We start from the raw sequence: 22396 nt of genomic DNA on the forward strand, positions 1-22396 counted from the left end.
TTTAAATTAATTACACAACCATATTATTAAATTCATATAAATGAAATCTGTTGCAGTCACATTAAGGAAATACATATTCATATATGTATTGATTTTCAAATACATATAAATTATTTTCCAGTTGATGGAAATTGATAGTTGATGGCCGTAACCACAAACAGAACCGCAAAACAGGCCAAAAGACGACAGATCTGATCCCTCACAAAACACCGTCCAGACCCGTAAGCTCATAGCCTCCATTTCCTCCGGGCTCCAGCCACATACTACATACATATTCCTCATTGTGGCCATTTATCGGAGGATTGGCCGGCGCCCATGAACAATGCAAATTGAATTCCAATGACGGGCTATCATTGATGCGTGGCTGAAATTTGCAATTCGTGTTTTGTCGCTCGCCCGGAAACAATCACAGAGCCAAATAGCAATAACAACGCCGCAGAAAGAAAAAAAAGAAATAAAAACTTTTGACGGACACTGGCAATTACAACGGCTATTTGTGGGGGTGGTTCTTTTTTGAATTCGACGGCAGAAATTTTGAGAAAATAAAGTTTCCACTTGATGGAATCGCGAGTATACTTGCCGCACAAAACCATCAAATAATCAAAATACTAATTATTTTGTTTTAAACTTTTAATTGGATATTTAATATGGAAATAGAATATTTTTCTGGTGTTTTTATATTTGTATTTATTAGTATTTTTAAATTATTTTGTTAGGAAATAAAGCTCTATGTTTATTTTCCCAAACCCCACTAACAAAACCCAATCCCTCAATACCTGAAAATCAATAATTTTAGACAGGACCGACAATTCTCATTTGCATAGGTAAATATTACATATTTCAGCCTCAGACCCACAAAATTCTCACCTTTCTGGCATACATACATATATAAATAGAAAGCCAGAACTCATTAGCAAATATTTGGCCTACTCGAGGCCTTACCCAAAATAATAAAAAAAAAAAACTCGACCGCAGGTGGTAGAGGAGACACAGAAGCAGTAGAAGCAGCAGCCGCTGTAAAGCCACAAAAACCCGAAAAGGTCGAAACGAAGTTTGGCAAATCGTTTATAAATCGCTTAGTTTGGCAATGCCATTGGCCATGGCCGGGACAGGCCTGGCTTGGCCAGGTGGCAATGGAAGTTGGCAACCGCAAAGCGAGAAACTAGAAAGGGAATTGCTGAAAGCGATTCCCAATCGAATGGAATGGAAAAGTGGTGGAATGGATCGAATCGGATGATGCTATGGATAGCTCCGTTTCCGGTCACCCTGGGGGTATCGACAAAATGCGAGAGTGCTGCGGCAAAAGGTGAATAATTTCCCATATCCGCTGCATGCTGATCCCGGTTCCGTTTCCGGTCCGCCTTCCGCACCGCCGCATCCCTTTTAGCGACGAGACAATGAGACAAAGTTGAGCTTGCTGCCCCCATTCGAATGGAAACGCAGTACTTTGCCGCACTTATTTCCACACGCACATGGGTGTGTGTGGGTTTGTTTTGTGATGGCACCGCATGGTGCAAAAACCCCTTAACCCTTAGCTCCCTTTCCTCGAAAAAAAAGCCCAACTCCACTCTAGGCCTTTGCCAAAAAAATTCAAACGGAACAGCGTGCCTGTAATTGCGGCCCATTGTCTATTCCAAATGACTGACTTTGAGGTAGGTCCAATGCAAACACGCCCCTGGTCTTCAGCGAAATTTTACGAAATTCCTTGCTACTTCGTCGCTCTTCAATTTCAAAGTTGAAAGTTCAGCAAGGAATTGAATGGGAACAGATATTAAGGATATCCTTCCAGCATGTTTGAGTTAGAAAAGGATTCTTTGCAACACGTTGAGTTGCAGGGGAAAATACTCCTGTAAAACTAATTCGCGACATGTCTTAGGGGTGGATGAAACCCTTATTGTTCAGGCAAAATATCCCTTTGATTCATACATTAAGTTTTAAACGTTTTAAAAATGGTTTTTGAAACATTTTTTAAATAGAATTAAGTTAACGGAGGAATTCATAAAAACGACAATATAATTTTAAAATAAAACTCAAAAAATCCAGGGACTATAACTTAAAATTAATAATATAATTAACTTTTATTCAAAAACTAAGAAAAACTTTAAGTACTGAAGGTCTTACTTACCATCCCATCGATCGAACTGGGTTTCTTTACAAACAATTCTCCTTGATTAAATTTTAATAATAAATAAGGGCACCTCTTTAAAACAACATTACAGCAAATGACCCACATTTCGATGCTGCAATGGCCACAGCATTTGCCAGCCGGGCTTAAACCAAACAGATTTCAGCTAACAGCGTAAAGTTTTTTAGCCGCTTTAAGATGGAGGATCTGGGCTTGAATGGCCGGAATGAAGAGTTGGTTGGCCAACACAACTTTTGTTGTTCGAGGACAATGTCTGCGGGGGAAATATATACAAGCAAGAGCAACAAAATAATATAAACACTGGGTTTGGGGCGTGGAGTGGGCAGAGATGTCCGACGCACAAAAGTAGGCTTCATTCTAACACTTAACATGCTCGTTAAATGTCAAGCGGAAAGTTGCTCGAAAGTCAATGACCAGCGGAGGATTCCCGCCTCCTTTTAGGACAAAAAAACAAAATACTTACAAAAAAAAAAAAACCATCAACAAAATGTGAAAAAGTGTAATAACAATAGCAAAAAGTTTGTTTTTCGGAGTTGAATGAGCGCACTTAGTTAGCGCACGAAGGGTTTTCCATGGTGTTGAATGCGAATTCCATTGCACTCTTCGCCACTGTAGAGCCTGCCTCCCCTCCTGACACTCCCACTCCTTTCACATTTACAGTTTTAGTTTCGTGACATGTCCCAGGCCGTCAAAAAACAAAAAAAAAAAAGTAATGTGATAAATTTTCGCGTTCCCTTGGGGAAAAAATGTGCCACACCAAGCCCGCAATCATTTTTCCAAAGCTTGTTATGCAATTACATTGCCAGATTTTATATTATTTAGGTTTCCTTGGGGAGCTTTCATTATTTGTTGGCTTTCAATCTGTCCATCAACACATTAACTAAACTAAACCATTTACACACACCACACCTCCCACACACACTATCCACTCAAACAAAGTCATGAAAAAACAATGTAAATATCTATAGAAGTTGTGGGATGAAAAAATTAAATTATATATTTAACCATTGCAATGCAAATTTCATTCTGAATAACAGAGAACCAGAAACAGGACCAGAAAAAAAGAGAAATCAGCAATTCCAGGTAGAACACACCCATTCGCCTTTTTTCCGACACTTTTCCCAGCCATCGTAAAATCGCCGAGATCCAAACCGCACTCAAAGAAATTATGCGAAAACAAAACTGCAGGGTTAGGGAAATGTGGCAGGAGTGGCAGCAAAAAAACTGAAGATACAAAACAGAGCAGCACAAAAATAAAATAAATAAAATACCAAAAAAAAAAAGAAAGGGAAAAGCACACACACACACGGAGGAATACATTTTTGGGGGCGGTATGGGTGGAAAATCATAAAAGCAACGCGCAATGCCGGCGACGCGAATGAGCAAACAGCCTTAATAAAAATTTCATTTCCTTAATCAAATGCATTATCAAATTACAAAAACAAAAAAGGACAGATAGTGGGCGTGGCATTAAGGCAGCATAAAAGGAAATTTCACGGTGCGGCTCTTGCGGTCTGGAAATAAAATAAAACGTGAAATGAAAGGGGAAAAAAAGACACATCCACTTCACCTGCCCGATGACAACCACTGGCTGCGAATATCCTCACTCGATTGGCAGTGCCATGCGGAAAGCTCAGCCGATTTAAGGAGAACAGATAGTGCCATGGTAGTAAGGATAAAGCCAAGGACTCATCCTGTTGAGCAGATAACTGCATTTAAGACAAATGCAAAAGGAAAAAGAAAAAGTAAGCACTGTAAGAGTCCTGAAGCTTAAAAAAATATCAAGCCCCCACACAAATGTATGTGATATGTTTTGAAAATAAAATCTTAATTGCTGTTGTTTATTAAACTAATTTTAATTACTTTTGTCCTTCGACTCTTTGGGCTTAGTTTCTGAAAATTTTTCTAGCAAGAATGGGCGCCACAGACAATGTTTTGAATGCACAAGTGCACTCCACACTGTGTGTGGCAGCCAAGTTCTTTCAGTTATCCTTTCTAAGGACATGGATGGTAGCAGTCTATGGCTGCCTCGTTCAGTCGACCAATAAACACAACGCTTATTTCGTTATAAGCTAAAAAGTCAATGATTGCATTTGCATTCAGTTAGATTTCTGCATCGAAATTATGCCAACGTTGGGGGCCACAGAAACCTCCTCCTATCTAAACCTATTGATGCACTTGGAAAAGTCAATCCGTATTATATATTGCTTGTTAAAGCATATATTTGAAATACACATTTTATTATATAAACCTTCACAAAACATCAATATTAACAATATTGATTCAAATGCAATTTTTTAAAAGCTTATTATATTTTAAATATTTTTTTTCTGCTTATCCTGCCCGTCTGTTTAGCTGGTTGTTGCCGGAAAGATGGTGGCTGATGGGTGGTGTTAAATAGTTTTGGGTGGTTTTAGGGTGGTTTCGGGTAGTTTCTATTCAACCCGACAGCCTGGCTGCCTTGCTGCCTGGCAGCCTGTTAGCCTGGAAACCTCCGCCAGTGCAAAGGCCTTTTGCATGGTAAGGAAATTAGAAATGGAAATTATTATCGTAATTCGTAATGTTGTTGGTGCTGCTTTTGCTGTTGCTGTCATGTAATTACACAGCACCCAAACAACCCGAAGAGAGCGTTGATTGTTGTTATTAGAAGTAGTTTGCTGCTCTTCTCCTTGCTTTTGGTTGCCTTTACAATCCACCCAGTACTCAGTGGCACCCAGTACCCTCCTCCTTTGGCATCCTTTCACTGGGAATTTATGTTGCGGAAGCCGAACAAATTCGACTTTGGTTGGCGGGTTCCCCAATAGGATTTTAGTTATCAAACAAAATCAATGGTTATTAGGTTTGAAAGAGGGTTTTTATTCAGGAAGAGGAACAAAGCAACTTTAAGTTTACTTATAAAATATTTTTAAAAAAATTTTAATTATTTCAATTTAAGAAAAATTCAAAATTTAGCAAAATTAGTTGACATGCTATAATATTTTTCTTAATTTTGCAAAATTTGAATATATATGCTTTTTCTTTGTTTTCCTTATCGTCTATAAACTATTATAAACTAAACATCCCAAAATTCAAAAACTTTGTTAAATATTTCCTGTCTTTTATTAACATTTTTATAGCTACTTTGATCCTTTCCTTTCAATATATCCTTTTCAAGTCCTTCAAAATATCCTTTACCATATTCTATATTTATTTTTATAAATGTCCTGCGCAAATAAGAATTTCTCAAAATATGGCGTTTTGTTGTGGGAGCAAAACATATTTTTTCTGAGAGTTGGCAGCTACAAGGACATGATACTTTCTCAACAGGTGGCGCCAGCTTACGAAGGATATTTTGAGTAAAAAGGACCATCATTTAAAATCTATGTAATACCCTATAATGATTTTATAGCACTTGGTCCTTATAGCATCTACCCTCTTGACTTTTTAAGGATATTAATATCCTTCTCTTCTGAATAATAACATAGGACATTTTTCTATATATTTTACAATAACACAGTTTACATTTTCCCTAGTTTTTGTTATTCCTAACAGGATAAAATATATGAAAATACATATAATTTTAATCGGACTGTTTTTAGTTTGACTTCGTTTTAAAATTTTCAATAGATTCCGCCTGATTTTTTAACAAATCGTCCTTTTCCTTAATCTTTAAGTTGGCCAAACTCAAGTCCATCTCTAAAAACATAATTTGGTCGTCTTTCTCCTTTAATTTTGCCTTGTAGGGAGCCTCAAGTTTATTATTCTCCTGTTTTTTTTCTTCCACATGGTCGTCACTAATATTTTTAAGACTTTTTCCCGATCGTTGAAACAGTTCCACATTGAGGGCTTTTATTTGTTCCGCCTGAGAATTAATCTTGTCCTTATACTCCAATTTATATAGATTATTGGAGGATTTAAGGGCTTCTATTATATCATTCTTATCCTTAATTTTATCTTGGTATATTTCCAACTTTTCTTTTACGAAAGCCAACTCCGATTCCTTTTCTTTTAGCTGATTTTTAAGCTTATTGATGGCGACATCATCACTTTCATTGCAACCGCAGTGTTTTTGCTACAAAAAAAGGAAATTATATTAGAAAAAATATATTTATATATTGAGAATATGAATACTCACTAAGTTATTAAAGTCCTCCTCGTCTGAAGAATAATATACCTGGGATTTCTTATTTGGTTTTCCCATTTTGAGAATATAAAATTTTCAAACTGCAGTGGGTGAGACGTAAAAACAAACTAAAATGTTGAACGAAATAGCTCGAGTACATATAATGCAGTATTATCTTATCATTCATTGATTATGGATTGTAAAAGTGATTAAGTTACCCTTACAGCTCTCTTCCTGTTTCCCCATAAAGCTCCGTCTTTGTCTCCAAGAATTCCATGTCAAATTTGGCTATTTAAATGTAAATGAATTAATTTCAAAATTTATTCTTTCTTTAATTACGTTCACGACGACTTTCGTCAAACGCTCGGGGGAAAATTCTGCATTTGTCGAGTGCCCAAAATGAATACAAATTGAATCAATTAGGCGGAATCCGCCTTCAAATGAATCTCAGAGTAAAAATTGGGTAAGAAGGGGGCGATTGGCTCCAGCCAAATGCAAATTTATTTATTTATTTTTTTTACACCCCCGCTCTTTTTGGGAAAATCGATGGGCGGCATTTGCCATTAAAGCGGAATGGTGGCCAGGAAAAACAGGTTCAGTCGAGGAAACAACCCGGAAGCAGAGTCCAGCTACCAAACAGGCAATTAAATGTATTTTATTTCACCCTCTTCGTTTCGATTTTAGGGGCTTAAGGAAATGGGGTAAAAACGCAGACAACACTTGCGAGCCGTAGCGGAAGCGATAGCGAAACTTTGCTGCACCACCCACTTTGGCCACCCACTTTCACAGCCCATCGACTGACTCCTTGTCTTTTGCATAGATAGCGGAAGTGCCTGGCCCTGTTTTCGGTCTCTCCGCCCTCCAAATTGCATATGAAGCCAATTTTATCGATTCACTGCAGCTCGCACTTTGCCTACATTTTAGCCATGAGGAGGCCATAGTCCTAGGAACTTCTACTCCCCCTTCTGTCGAATTCCTCCAACGCAATGTCATTGTCCCCAGGCGACTATTTACTCTTTGAAACCGAAAAGAGTCTATCTTTAATCATATCACATTTTCACAAGGGCATTGAACTAGAGGCTACAGAAATGGTAATTAATTTTACATTTTTAATAATAAAGTCATTATAATTTATATTTATCTTATTCTTGGGCGATTGGTAACTTAATTGCGCTAGTTATATTAACTCTACTTAGTAATATTTTATAAGTTTAATTAACTTTAAGAAAAAACAATTTTTCTATTAATTTTTCAAATCGTTTATTTTTTAAAATGCTGTTCTACTATATTACATTTATTTGACAAATCCAAGTCGACAACCGTGCGTATACGTAATATGAGCTTTATATAAGCTTTTGTACTTATTAACTGACGTCGCCAACCACTAGATGGCGAAGTTATTTGATTTGATCATCGCTGTGGAAATAAAGTACAACTTTTCCAAAAAAAATATTTATAATTGCCAGTTTTTTTATATTAGCCAGACCTACGACAATTTCAAATTGTATTTCATTATTCAAAAATATTCCATAGATGGCAGAATATAGGGAAATCAACTGCTCCGTCATTGTATCGCAATTAAATAACGAAATATGCATGATTAACAAAAAAAATTACCCCGTCCAACTGATATTTTCATACGACTGTAATGGAAAAAAAGGCCGTCGCAAATTTTCAAATCCGAGAGAGACACAATGGAATCATGGGCCGGCTCTACAGAGTGAGTAAGCCGGGAGAGGACCACTCGATATTTTTGTTTATATTTCAGCTTCATCCCCATCCGGGGAAGTGCAACGTCGAACAGTCGTCGCTCAACTATCACGCAAGCGGTACACAGAACGCTCCACGGTGCTCCGGAAACCCTTAAAGATCGTCGATCATCCTAACACTGTGAGAAAAGTGTATAATATATCCTTAAGGAATGTCCTTTTGGTGATAGTTTGAAAAAACTAAAAAAGTTGTGCCTAGAAACAGAAGAAAAAATATCCTCTAATTTATGAGTTTAAACACCACTTTTTTTCCTGTGTAGTTCTTCACAACTCCACAATGGTCGAGGAGAATAATAGCTCAACGCCCGATAATGCCATGTGGACAATACAAGGTCGAGAGCGTCCCAGTGCTTCCCAGAGGTTGCACAACCTTACTTCAGCCACATCCTCGCCATTGGCATCCTCCAGCCTGCCCTTGCCACAGAATATATTCACTAATCCCGCCATCCAGCCCTCCAGTGTGATCAACTTGTCGCACTCCACCGATGTGGTTATTGGACCCATGACCCAATACCAGGGACCGGTATCTATTTACTATATGGATGCCAGTATGGAGGCACACGCCATGCAAACCGCAGCCGGTGAGTCCCCGATCCTGAACAGTCTGAAATATTATAGAGGCAGTAGGCAATCAAAGTTATAATTTCCATACAGTAGATTTTTTATTGAATTAACGGGAATGGGGCTTAACAAAGAATTCGAATTTTCCATAATAATATTTCAAATGATTATTTAAATGATTACTAAAGTATATTAAGGTTAAAAGGTTAAATATATAAAAAATATTTCCTTTTGTAAAATCATCATTTGAATAATTTTTCTGCAATAATATCAATCGGGTTTGTTTCTTTTCTTTAAAAGCATTTTTAAAACAAATGCTTTTAACATTTAAGTAAACTTTTTGATTTAAACTTCTAAAAACAATAAATAAATTAACAAACCGTTTAAAATATTATTATTTGACTGTGAAAAATACTTAATGAAGGTTTATTTATTTTAAAATTCACTTAATTATGTTGAAAACTTCGTAATCTTTTCTTAAAATAATTACTTAAAGTACATAATACTATTGTTTAAAAATATCATTTTTGATAAAATGGCGGGAGAAACAGATCAGTCTTCAAACCACGATAATCTAAATGCAAATCGTGCACCGGGATTCCAGGAACCCCAACACGCACATGTATTAGTGCACTTTAAGTATGCAAATAGAGAGAGAAGAGAGTATGAAAGAGCAGTCTTGTGGCTTGTGGATCAGTCTTGAGCGCATTACGATTCACGACACACTCCACATTGCTCATACGTCACGTAGTCCCGCACAATAGAGTGTGTGTACGGGAAGCGGCACTAAAAACGGGGCGAGAAATAACAGAAATAAGATATAAGAGTATACAGCGTAAGTGTGCAAAATATGATATGGCAAAAAATAACAACAAAAAAAGGCCGGCTATACGATGACGCAGCCCCTCCGCGCAGCCCAACGCCTCTTTCCCTTTTATTGTATTTCACACAAAAACAGAAAAAACATGTCAACCGAGGTTGGAGTGGGACGGGTGTATGTAGTTGCTGTATTTTCTTATTTGTTTTGTTTTTGCCTTGTGGCTGCTTTGTTGTTCAGTGTTCCATCGACAGCTGCTTTCAGCTTTCAGTTGTTTCTGCGACGGGTTCAGGTGCGGTGGCGGTAACATTCTGCTGCTCTGCTACTGCCGATCACATCCGATAATTATCGGTCAAACAACCTGGCTTCTGTATCCATTTATTATGATTATTTCGATGACTCACCGACGACATCATTACTCATAAAAGTTTGCCAATAAAATGCCCCAAAGTTTGTGTGCCAAAGCGTTGTGATAAGCGGTGGAAACCAGTGCCATGAAATTATTGCTTAAAGTACACTCAGAACGCACGGCGCGACGAAGACGCACCCCGGAACCCAGTACCGCCCATTCCCGGGATTCCTCAAGTAAATGCAATAAAAATAAATAAATTTTTCTATCTGATATCTGGAGAATACAAAAGGGAAATGTAAAGATACATCTTATACCTATACGTAGCTTCAATATTGCGCATCCGCCTAGTGGTCTCTAATATTATTTTTATAAAAAATCCACTTTCTCACCTTGTATGCTAATTAACTTTCGCTAATTCAGGAATCAACAGCAATGGAATCGGTAATGCCAATCGTAGCCGCGATAGTTCCCCATCCAAGCGACTGACCAGAAACACCATCCTACTGATTACCCTGATCTTACTGGTCCTGGCCACCGGACTGATTGTGCTCTACGTGGAACTCAATCGACCCAAGCCGGAGTTGCCCAGCAACAAGGCCATCTACTTCGGCAACACCTACGACCACGACACGTGTAAGTGGGCGGGGATCGTGCTGCCCTCATAGCCAATTCACCAATTTTACAGTTCCGAATCTAGGAAACGGACACCTGGTCATCGACCGAGAGCAGTGGGGAGCAGCCAAGACCACTCCTGCCCTGACCATTCCCCTGAAGAGGCCCATACCCTATGTCCTGATCACACACATCGGAGTGCAGTCGTTGCCCTGCGAAAACATCTACAAGTGCTCCATTAAAATGCGAACCATTCAGGATTCGGCGATTGCGGAAAAGAGTTTGCCGGACATTCAATCAAATTTTTATGTGAGTTTTAAAAATAAACCTAATAGTTAAATATTCGCAGTGTATTTCCCAAAGAAATGCCACACACGTTCGTTTGCCATTTTGGACATTTTACTTTCCGCTTACGCAAAACTGATGGGTATCCGATTTTGTTTCGGCCAGGTCTCCGATGAGGGGAACATCTATGTGGGCCGCGGCTGGGACTGGGCCAACACGTATGCCAACCAGACACTGGCCGTTACCTTTATGGGCGACTACGGTCGCTTCCAGCCCTCCGCCAAACAGCTGGAGGGCGTCCAATTCCTGTTGGCCCATGCCGTGGCCAACGGAGCCTTGGAGGTGGACTACAAGCTAGTGGCTCAGAATCAGGTAACTATAGATAATATTTCTATCATTTCATATCACTACATAACAATTATTTCCAGACCAGAACTAGCAAAAGCCCGGGAGCCTATGTCTATCGAGAGATCCGTAAGTGGCCGCACTTCTACGGCTGCGGCATGGACGATGGGCCGGCATGTGGCGTAGAACTGGGAATGAAACCGGAATCGTGGGATGCCAAGCAATAGCATTTGACTTTTTACCACCAATGTGTATCCGAGCACAAATTATATTTAGTATATGTACTAAAGAGAAGCGGGCTTTCTTTTTCAAAATCGGTTATGCTGGCCTGTGTTGGGATTTTGGAATTGGGAATTTACGGCAAACCGGTTGGGAGAGGGGTGTGTGTTTATTTATAAAGTAGTCGCAGCTTAAAGTTACTCGCTGAATCGGTATCTCTCGAGCTGTTTTGTTTTCAACTGTCGCTCAAAAAAGCTGGAAATACCCAAGCCACAGCCAACCTATCAGTCTTCCATATAAATATATATATCTCTCCATACAGTCTGGCTTTAACACTCAAGTGTGTTTTTGTTTGTATGTGCAAGTACTATACAACATCATTATCGGTAGCTTCACTTTGATTGTGTTGATGTTACTGCCTTTGTCATTTATCTGGTTTTCAACTTAATTAAAATACAATCATTGAAAATAAATAAGGTTCGGGATACAGTTACTTGAGTTATTTCAATTCTAAAGGGCTGTGGGAATTGCCCAGAAATATTACCCGATCTGGACCTTTCCCAACCCATCATATCAATGACCTTTGTGCGAATTTCGTGTAAATCCCCTTTCTTTAATTTCTTTTTTCTTGAAGCTTTGACTAATTATTTGAAGCACCTTGGGAATTGTTAATTAAACCAGCCCGATGGAACGAATTTGGGGCTAAAACAATGCCGCTGTGCGGCACGTGTACGAGGCACAATTCACTCCCAAAAAAAAAAATATCTATGAAAAGAGAATACCAAGCAAAGCAAAGTAAAAATAATTAATAATAATTAAGAAAAGCAACTGTGTAAAGGTACATAAAAATAGCTAAAGTGATTGATTTCTTATGTAAAAGGTTTATTAATTTTCAGCTTCATCGGAAATGATTTGCCAGAATTATATAGATGGGTATTTTAACAAAAAAATGGGTCAACAAAGAATCAATTGACTAATGAATATTATTTTGACAAAAATCAGAAGCACGCTTTAAAGCTTGAACTTGAACTGAAATTAAATTTATGACTTTTTAAAGGCTATCAAAAGATTATATTTTATTAGAAATCATTCCATACTTTCTTTTATTTATTCTCTTATTTTGGAGGAAATTATTTATGTCTTTCCTGAAAAAGCGTGTTTGAAATTCGTTCCGGCAATTTATTGGCTTTTTTTTACAATTTATCCATCTATAGTTTCCCGCTGCCCTTTTTCAGACCTATCAACTGATCACTGAGCTCGCTCAGAGATAATTACATTAAATATTTTTCAACGCAACTACAATGGGTCAAACTTTTGGACAAAAAAACTAAAAAAAATAAAGTTAACAAAGTGAAATAGCAAAAAAACGATTGCGAACCACAAACAAAACAATTCTCGGAAATGGTAGCGCAATTTAAAATGTTCAAAAATTTGCCCACACTTGCAGTGTGTCTGTACCAAAAATTGAGAAGAAAAAAGGTGTTTTGGTAGCCGGTAGACGGGGAGAGAGCCAGAGATTTGTGTTGTTTATTGGTTGAACAAATAAAAATATAATATATACACACGCCACTAAACAAAAACAAACAGTCATCGTCAGGTGAACTGGAGAACTGGAGAACTGGAGAACTGGAGAACTTGGGACGCAGAGAACAGAGATCTCCAGTGGTGGGGCGTAGAGCCACAAGTATCATTATAAATTTGACTAATATCTGGACGAATGAAAAAAACCCGAAAACAAGAACAGGTTCCTTGTAGCAAGTGACGCACGGAAAAACCGAAAACTATCTTTATCTTAATGCAGGTCTACAAGTGCAGTAGATTTGGGAATTTTCGAAAATTCTTCAGATCGTTACCTTTTCCGTCGCGAACCAGTTTTAAGTTGTAAGAAAAGTTGTCCACAAGCCAAGTCAATTAGGCCTCTATACTTAACAAGAAGTTTGCACCGGAAAAAAAATTCTTTAAAGAAAATATATTAAAATTATAAATAAATAAAACTAACAAAATATATAATATCAGCCTTAAATATATACATAAGGTCTTTAAAAGAATGAAGGAATCAGATACTTTATCAGATCTTACAAATCTAAAAACTAGATAGAATAAATTTGTTGTTTCGAATAAAATTATTCAAAATTATATATGAAAAAAAATACTTTCCCATTGTTCTAAAAATATTAAACAATTTTGAGAGCAAGGTTTTCCAGCATCACCCAGAAAATTTAAATAGTTGGAATATCAAAATGTATATCCAAAACAAGTTGGACTTGCATTCAAATCCGACTCGAACCAAGCAACTTTAGTCCCATATTAAACACCGATTCATAAGCCAACCTGCTCCATCTGCCCGCCGCTCCTGCTCCACCTTCCCCACCGCCATATGCTGCCCCTGCTCCCGCATTTCCCGCAGCGCTCTAGTCTCTCTGTCTCTCTCGCATTCGCTCCCACACGCTGGCATGCTCGGACGCTCCAGCTTTTCAGGTCGCTTCGATTTGATCGCCGCTCAGTCGATCAGAGTCACTCCAACGCGCCGCAGCTCACCAATTTTGATACGGCGCGGGATCTATATAATATCCCCCAGTTACAAGCTTTATACGCGTATAGTATATGCGCTTAAATAATGCGCTTTGCAACGGATCCGTCGGCAAAAGATAGTGCGTAAAAAAAATATTAATAAAGATTAAAAAAAAGATATTTATAAAATTATATGAATACAAAAGTGATTAAATTAATACCTGCTAATTACAAAAATATTAAACAAGCCAATTAAAACTGTGCCTAGTGAAACAAAAGTTTATTTTTTAGTCAAAAAGAAAAGCAAATAAATCAAAAACCTGAAAAATTTCCGGGAACAAAAACAAGCTATCAATAAACATGTTCGAAAATCAATTAATTTGCACATAGGCCATATTTAATGATAATTTTGAAAACACGTAAAACACAAGACTTGGTAATTATTATCGAGTCTACGAGATTCTCAAGACCCGAGACGAGGCACCCGTGAATTCCGCCAACAAAGGGACACACACATACACACAGTGATGGGCTATATACATGCACGTGTATATGTGTGACAATGGCCGCCGCTCAAATGTCAGTGTATTGGTGCGCTCAGTAATTTTATTTTCCGCTCGAGGTTCTGGGTCTCATTTGTAGCCGTTGTCGTTGTTATCTCAAAAGCGCGCTCTGTGCCAACTCTAGCACATCGATACATGGGTGTATCGGTAGTACCCAACATCCCCCCCCTTCCACCGTATAGTCGATGATGTTTCGGGTACAAGGGTTTATCAGAGTTCTGTGAATTCTTGGGAATCAAAGAAAGTTACTGTCTTGCATATGGTTTTTGCCTTTTAAAACATTAACACAATACTTAAAGCTATTTTCTGAGAATTTTAGTTATTAAAATTTTCTAAATACCTGTCCAACTTGTAATAGTTCTTAAATTAATGTGTTAGTATTAATCAATTCCATTTCTAATTAAACCATTATCTATATATTACATGGAATTAGATTGTAATTATAATCCCATTCCAAACGATTTGATTTTTTCATCAGAATATTGAAACCTTTCCAATAAGGAAAGTTACTAATTGCATTGAGTTTCAAAAGTCTATTTAAAAAACCAAAATTTGTAGCTTTCAACAAAGACAAGTGCTATAAGGTAGCCGATTTCCCAGAATCCACTTAAATACATTTTATACGTCAATGATTATAGCTAATTTGCATAAGCCTTTTGCTTTTGCGAGAGCCGTGAGAGCGACGACTGGCGGCTTATTGACCAACTTTATGAATCGAAATGAGGGGTATACCGAGTGTATCCGAGGGTTACTCGAAAGCCCGGTTATTGCTACACCACAGAAGCAGCGGCAGTACAGCAGATATTTTATTCGCGTTTTTTCAAAAACTCCATAGACAAGCCCACAGGCAATCGAGCTTATCAACAATCGTGTATACATGAACTAAAAGCAATGATTATTCGAATAATTCACAAAGAAACTGTCTCTAATAGACTGTGATAACAATAATACAATTATTAAAAGCATAAGCAATAAGTGAAACAAAATAATAAAATAATAAAAGTGAAGTGAAAAATATTGTAACAAAGAAATCCCATATTTTTTTATCATTTCAGTTGTGTTTATGTGAAAATAAATAAAAAGAAAAGATAATTTTCAATATTTACCAGCGGGCGTCTATAAATAGAGGATTACAAATGCAGTTTAAGAGATAATTTCCACAAAAGCCACTTTATCACAAATGTTCTTAAAACGAACCTAATCAAATAAATGAAACTGTGAATTCCCTCGAATTAAGCAATTTCTAGACTGCATCTTCAGTTATATAAAGTCTACTTTCTCTGTGTGTTTATCACTTGAGTCAACAATCCAAGTGAAAAAAGAACCTATAAATTTTTTGCTGAGATGCTCATGATGTGATATTTGCCAAGTGCTGCGCCCAGTCAGCCGATCTGCCATAAAAAAAAACAGGTTAACGCCGGCGAAAATGTTCTACCCAACTTGCTAAACAGAAACGTCAACTAGCAACGCTGACAGATATCGATAAAACCACCATATTCGATAGCTCGCAATGCATCTGAGCAATGAACCGGAAATGAATGATTATTCGCATCAGAACAGTATCACCATTGATTTGACGGCCGCCAAGAACTGCAGTACTTCCTCCACGGATTCGGGTGTTATTTTAAACGATAATGCGGCTGTATTTCGGCGGGACAAAGAGACCAAAGATAAGGCAGAAAAGCATGGCGACCCGGAAGCGCCTGGAGCCCAAGCTGATACACCATCGGATGCCAAGCGTATCAGCATAGAGCACACTGTAAATATCACCCAGAGTGCCACCAAAAAGTCGTCACCCACGGTGTCCGTTCGAAGCACCACCATCTCGATTGTTTCCATCGACGAGAATGCCCCCGATTCCAGTTGCATCGATAGTGACTCGGAGGCGGATGCCGAGGACTATACGATTCAGAAACTGGGCCACCAGGTCAGCTACCCGCCCAACAGTTCCCACCTGCGCGACCTCAACCAAGGACTCACAGTGATCGCCCGCCAGGTGGCGCCTAGTCAGGCGGAAGTGCCACCCCCAACGCCCTGCGCAGCCGGAGCCGTGGCCAAGCAAATTCTTAACGGGAATCTGGCCCTGGCCACGCCCACAGCTCCGCCGGGCGGAGGTGCTACCCAGGGCATTGGAAGTATTGCGCTTACCAATTCCACGGACGTTACCTTTGGGGATAAGCATTTCTACGAGGGACCCGTGACGATACAACAGTTTCTTATCGATAACCGTGATAAGTGGAAATCGGGGGACGGCTCTGGAGGTGGACAGGATAATCCAGGCTTCAATGGCGGAACTACAGCAAATGGTAGTGCTACGGGTGAGTTATGATGACTACAATATTCTTAACATTAAAAATATAAAAAGGACTAAAGTAGAAAGTAGGTTTTTTAAAATCAAAAGAAAATTTTCAATGAAAAACCCTCTTAGTTGTTGAGAAACTTGTTCTAGTTTCTTGTTTTAGGGATGACAGTGTTACCTCTAAAATATTAGCCATTTCCGGCCGCCATTTTTCTTCTAGTGTTTACATTCCTGCACTGTCTTCACCTTGGCTCCGTTTTTGTTTGCTTTATTGGGCGATACTGAGCGCGTGTGGCGATTTGTTTACCCAACCTAGTCTAATGGACGGATAGCCAGACAGACAATTGGTTTTAACGACCGTGCTGCGAATGTTAGATTAGCAGATGGCCCACAAAGCTCCACAATTCATGAAAAATGCGCAGAACAAACACGAAACTTGAAGCATAAATGCAGTTTATTGCAGATGAACTGGTATACATTGTGCTCCTATTGAGGGAAAATTTTATTAAAAAATCGAAAGAAAATTGATAAGTTGTTAAGATTGATTCTATTTTAAAAAGCCGAACATTATGCTCAGTTTTTATTGCATTTTTTATTTTCTTGAAAAAATAATAATCAAAAACAAATCTTTGAAAATCCAAGGTTTCCTTCGATAATTGTTTCACCCCATCTATAAATCAAATTGGTAAAAGCTTGGCGGGGATTCTAGAAAAAACAAATACAGCTGCCCACATGCACATGTTTATTCGAATGATTTTCACAATTACCATAATTAAGCGAGCTAACAGGCCAAAATAAATTTCCAATTCCGAGTTCAACTATCCGACACGTAGGGCTCTGTATATACATTTAGTTAGCTGTAGTTGGTTAGTGGTTGTTATTATGGGAGCAGAAATGATTAAAGGTACATCCCCCTGAATCTGGCAATAAAAAGCGCGTGCCCATTGAGGGAGGGGGGATTTTTTTCTTTGTGTGAATATATTTAATTAATTACTTGCTAAATGCAAAAGTCGAATAACTAGAACGCAGTGGTCGGAAAAAGTACCCAATTCACAGACCAACGATTGGCTTCAGTTGTTCATATAGAGCGATCGAGCAATGTCGAGTAACGCGCTTGAAATTTGCCTAAAATGCCAAGAGATCATCTCATCCACTTCGAGTCATATCAAGTGTGATAGCGGGATTTGTGAGCAGGTCTATCATCGGAAATGTACAGGATTAAATGAAGATCAGCTTAGAATGATAGATACGGTGCAGAATTTAAACTGGAAATGTGATGTTTGTGTACTGAAGGTTCAAAATGTTTCCAAGTTAAGTCAGTGCTTGGAAAAGTGTTTGCGGGAGCATGAGAAACGATTGGAGGTCCTAGAAATGGGGCTTCAGAAACGTAAGATGTTCCTCAGTCCATGATAAATTAAATTATATATTAGATTAGTCTTTTTCCTAACCCTTCCTAACCATGTGTAGAAAATGTGGAAAAATCCTTATACTTACCCACTATTTTCTTCAAAAACCCTACAGGTTCTAAGCTGGACGATCCACAGACGCCACCCCTTTGTCCTTTTCTGCCCAATACCGTTGGTCGCAAGGCCGTCACAATAACAGTGGTCTTTGTGCTACTTACCACTGTGCTGGGCATCGTTCTGGCCACAACCACAAATCTCTTCGGAAAAACACTGAACCAAAGTAAGCTCGGCGACGTCGACGATTCCAGACAAAATATTCCAATCAATTCAACAATAGGTACAGTTTTGTCCCCAATAAGTGTGCGAAAATGCTTTCAACTAACCAACAAAACCGAATTGGCTACCATGCTTTAATACGTTATTTCACCCCCCAGCTTGCATGTATATTTAACCCATTCTATACTACATATTGTAAATAATAACTCATTGGTTATATGTTTATTCTTTTGTGTCGGAACGTCATTCATCCTGCTGCTCGAAATACGCGTTTCTGATTCCACGGATCAGTGTTGTGAAGTGAAACATGTATCAAAAGTGTGGCCTAAGTTCAATTGAATGGAATATTCCAGTGAATCGGATATCGCGTATCACCAATGCATTTACGATCGAAACATTGATGGAGCTATTAGTAGATTAGAGAGTATAAAAAACTAGCGATATAAATCAAAACCACTATAACCTTTACAATATAAACGCTTTCAAAAAACACCTTTTGTTTAACAAATTTAGTAGCCTGTTCTACTTATTCCTGAACAAAGAGCAGTTTAGATTGGAATACATTTACATAAATGCATATTGACCAATACCAAGCCCATAGAATGACTTTATTTCAAATGAAATGGCACCATCTTCGTTTCGATCGCATTAGTGCTATGTTAACCCCTTAATTTCTATTCAGCCAACTTCGATGTTATCGATAATGGCACCTTGGTCATGGTTAAGGTGCCAGAGTGGGGCGGCAAGCCCGCCAAAAATAAGCTCGGTGTACAGAAGCTACCCATCCACCGGGTGGTCATCTCGCACACCGCAGCCGAGGGTTGCGAATCGTTGGTGAGTAATAATATACCGCATATACCCATTATCCATAAGCCTCTCACCACCTCAATCCCTTACATACTTTCCACTTCAAAGGAGGTTTGCTCCGCTCGGGTCAAAGTGGTGCAGTCCTTTCACATGGACAGCTGGGACTGGGACCACATTGGCTATAACTTCTTGGTGGGTGGAGATGGACGAGTCTACGAGGGGCGTGGCTGGAACTATGTGGGGGCCCACACTAAGGGCTATAATACAGGCAGCGTCGGAATCTCCTTTATAGGAACCTTTACGAAGATCAAGCCCACCGAGCGGCAACTGAAAGCCTGCCAGCTCCTTATAGCCGAGGGGGTAAGACTCAAGAAACTGGATCCCAATTATCGGCTCTACGGCCACCGGCAACTGAGCGCCACCGAAAGCCCCGGGGAGGAGGTCTACAGGATCATAAAGACCTGGCCGCACTGGTCCCATGAAATAGATCCGTAAACAATGATATTTAAGAAAGAATTGGTTACCCATTAAGATCCTAGAACCTTTTTGCTTAAAATCCTATGTTTACCCGTAAGTCTTGTATTATATGTATATTTTATTATTAAATAGAACCTTTAGTAAAGTATACAAGAGATAAATTTTATTTACTGTACTCATCATCCTCTGTCCCTCATATACAAAAAATAAATAAAAAATTTAAAAAAAACCTTATCAAAAAAAAACAAACAGAAAGCGTTCCAGTTCTGCCTAGTTGAGTTGAATGGAATATCCAAGTGATCGTTTTATGAATGAAAATAATATAGACATGTATGTATGAATATAAATTAGATGAGTCACAGAAACCAACAAAATTTGATTAAAAAATTTCAAACCGATTCAGTTTAATTGTTCTTTAAAATATATAAACCTAAGATTTTGTTGGTTAACTCTTCCAAATTCTAAAATTTACTAATTTTAGCTTTTAAGTCATAATATTACTAACCAAATTAAACATTTTAAACCAGCCGATGACTCCGAAGTCCACGTCGATGGAAAACTAGTCGTAATTGGTAGAAAGAGCTGGGGAGGAATGATCACTAGAGGCACGCTTCCACTCCTAGATCTACCAGTCTCCAGGGTTATAATATCCGATACTCGCCCCGAAAATTGCCAGACAAGGGTAAGACATGCCATATAGTAAGTTGCATTGAAAACCCTTTTTATATCCTGCAGGAATCTTGCTCGTATTGGGCTCGTGTGGTTCAAAGTCGGCACATGGACACCTACGGGTGGCCCCAGGTGGGATATAACTTCCTTGTCGGAGGAGATGGACGCATTTATGAAGGGCGTGGCTGGGACGTCGAAGGAAGACATACTCGATTTAACGATAAAGATAGTATTGGAATTAGTTTCCTGGGAGACTTTCGAAAAACCGATCCCACAGAGAAAGCATTGGAGGCGTGCCAATTGCTGATGGATCAGGGTGTGCGATTGAAGAAATTAATACCAAATTACGATCTTTTGGGCCATCGTCAGCTAACGGGAACATTAATGCCGGCGGAAAACCTCTATGTAGTACTTCAGACTTGGCCACATTGGAAGAATTTAACGACCACGACCAGTCCTGTTAGTTATATGTAGCCAAAAGAACCAAACTATGAACTAAAGGTGCCAAAAATATGATTTAAAATGATTGAACAATTTTTAAAATAAATTAAAAAAAGAAAAACAAGCCTTGAATATATTTAGCATGTTAGTGTTTTTAATTGGGCTCTAAAAATATCTTATATAAATTCTTAAGTAACTATCTTGGGGAAGTACTATAACCTTTTAAATATTTATGAACAATGGAATTATTCATATAAAATATAAACTAAACAACTAAAAGGGTTTCGGTGCTAATTTTTACGGTTGAAAATGGTTATAACTGAACTAAACACTAACAAAACTATCATCAAAATAAATTTCTTATTAATATTCAAATCTTGTTTTGTGTTAACCCTTTAACAGACAAAGTGTTTAATTTTTATTTACATTTTACTTACAATATCTTTTAAATAATCCACAGATATGGACAATATAGGTGGCGGTTTGATTCTGAGATTCGTGGAGCGCCAACAGTGGCTCGCCCAGCCGCCGCAGAAGAAGCTGCCAGACCTTCAGTTGCCCGTCGGATTGGTGATCGTCCTGCCAACGAACACGGACAACTGCACCACCCAGGCGGCTTGCGTTTTCCGAGTGCGACTCCGGCAAACCTTTGACATAGAATCCTTGCAGGAGGACGACATAGCCTTTAATTTCCTGATCGGCGCCGATGGAAACGTCTACGTGGGCAGGGGCTGGGATCAAGTGGGTGCCCACATGACCGGCTATAACTCCCGAAGTCTTAGTCTGGCCTATATCGGATCTTTCCAGACCCAGAAGCCGTCGGACAAGCAGCTAAGTGTCACCCATCTGCTGCTGCAAAGGGGCGTGAAGCTGGGCAAGATTTCTCCCAACTACAAACTGACGGCGGCCAGCAAATTGGAGCCCAGTCTTACCCAATACAAGGCGGATGCCCTCTACCATAGCTTCGGCAACTGGTCCCATTGGTCGTGAACTAGTTAAGATTTATACTAAAATCATATTGATATTATTGTATAGTATAGTTTTGTCTTCCCTTTAATGTGTGGCATATTTGATTTAGCTAGAAATACGATTTGTTTTGAAAAAAAAAAATGTGATATTAAATGAAGCGAAAAGATTAACATGTTGATGAATTTCATTTGTGTCACGGGGTCAGAATCGAACTGATAGTTGGGAATCGGGGATTTTTCTTGGCCTCTGCCTTCCAGGCTCCCAGAATTCTAGTTTGAGAACCGGAAAAGGTGAGTTAGTTACTTGTTTGTTACTTTAGGGCCAGAGAGACATTAGTTTTGCGTCATAGACTTGAAAGTTAGGGGATTCCTAAAGGTATATCCAGAAAATTCTTCTTGTTTTTAGGTCTGGGCTTTTGGAAAGGGCAATAGCCGGAAAGATATATTGTATCTGTATTAAATATATCATATTTTTGAAGTAGAATATAGTCTTGAAATGTACAGGCTTTTAGAAGGTGAAGCAAAGTATAATTAAACTGTTAAAATAAAGCCCTTTCTCATAAAAATAATTTATATATTTTTAAACAATCTAAAGCTTAATGATGCCAAAAATTTAATAAACCATATCTTTTGTATGAGTTCCATAACTGTTATTGCGTATTTCTTTATTCCCGAAACCGGAAAGTAGACTTCAGACGCTGTCGTTGGTCAAGAGTGATGGAATCTTCCAAAAACACCTGGAAAAAAACAGTCTATAAGATACGCCCCCTT

The 22396-nt window shown here is 38.6% G+C and overlaps 3 protein-coding genes across 13 annotated transcripts; 2 read left to right on the forward strand and 1 right to left on the reverse strand.

The window, feature by feature from the left end:
• Window positions 1-5697: 5697 nt before the first annotated feature.
• Window positions 5698-6365, reverse strand: LOC108128277 (uncharacterized). The gene is made up of 2 exons (XM_017245773.3): window positions 6261-6365; window positions 5698-6197 (listed from the first exon to the last, which is right to left on the reverse strand). The coding sequence occupies exons 1-2, from the start codon at window positions 6324-6326 to the stop codon at window positions 5721-5723; spliced, it is 543 nt and encodes a 180-aa protein (XP_017101262.3). The 5' UTR covers window positions 6327-6365; the 3' UTR covers window positions 5698-5720.
• A 1673-nt stretch (window positions 6366-8038) lies between these two features.
• PGRP-LA (Peptidoglycan recognition protein LA) lies at window positions 8039-11284 on the forward strand. Of its 4 annotated transcripts, XM_017245756.3 has the most exons (6): window positions 8044-8138; window positions 8278-8598; window positions 10168-10380; window positions 10433-10668; window positions 10810-11016; window positions 11073-11284. In XM_017245756.3, exons 2-6 carry the CDS (start codon window positions 8295-8297, stop codon window positions 11214-11216), a joined length of 1104 nt encoding a protein of 367 aa, XP_017101245.2. In that variant the 5' UTR covers window positions 8044-8138; window positions 8278-8294; the 3' UTR covers window positions 11217-11284. The 4 variants fall into 4 exon arrangements, with proteins under 4 accessions (XP_017101247.2, XP_017101245.2, XP_070136377.1 ...); XM_070280276.1 differs by lacking the exons at window positions 8044-8138; window positions 8278-8598 and adding an exon at window positions 9307-9413 and having other exon boundaries at window positions 11073-11282; XM_017245757.3 differs by lacking the exons at window positions 8044-8138; window positions 8278-8598 and adding an exon at window positions 9661-9980 and having other exon boundaries at window positions 11073-11280.
• Window positions 11285-13698: 2414 nt separating this feature from the next.
• Window positions 13699-21796, forward strand: PGRP-LC (Peptidoglycan recognition protein LC). 8 transcript variants are annotated; one of them, XM_017245974.3, is made up of 6 exons: window positions 13699-13859; window positions 15338-16600; window positions 18103-18267; window positions 20075-20229; window positions 20283-20717; window positions 21118-21235. In XM_017245974.3, the coding sequence occupies exons 2-5, from the start codon at window positions 15793-15795 to the stop codon at window positions 20688-20690; spliced, it is 1536 nt and encodes a 511-aa protein (XP_017101463.2). In that variant the 5' UTR covers window positions 13699-13859; window positions 15338-15792; the 3' UTR covers window positions 20691-20717; window positions 21118-21235. The 8 variants fall into 8 exon arrangements, with proteins under 8 accessions (XP_017101463.2, XP_017101462.2, XP_017101465.2 ...); XM_017245973.3 differs by lacking the exon at window positions 21118-21235 and having other exon boundaries at window positions 20283-20781; XM_017245975.3 differs by lacking the exons at window positions 20075-20229; window positions 20283-20717; window positions 21118-21235 and adding exons at window positions 18946-19097; window positions 19179-19709 and having other exon boundaries at window positions 13700-13859.
• Window positions 21797-22396: the final 600 nt, after the last annotated feature.

The sequence above is a fragment of the Drosophila bipectinata genome, chromosome 3L (assembly GCF_030179905.1).
Source record: "Drosophila bipectinata strain 14024-0381.07 chromosome 3L, DbipHiC1v2, whole genome shotgun sequence".
In the NCBI taxonomy this organism is placed as follows: Eukaryota; Metazoa; Arthropoda; class Insecta; order Diptera; family Drosophilidae; genus Drosophila; species Drosophila bipectinata.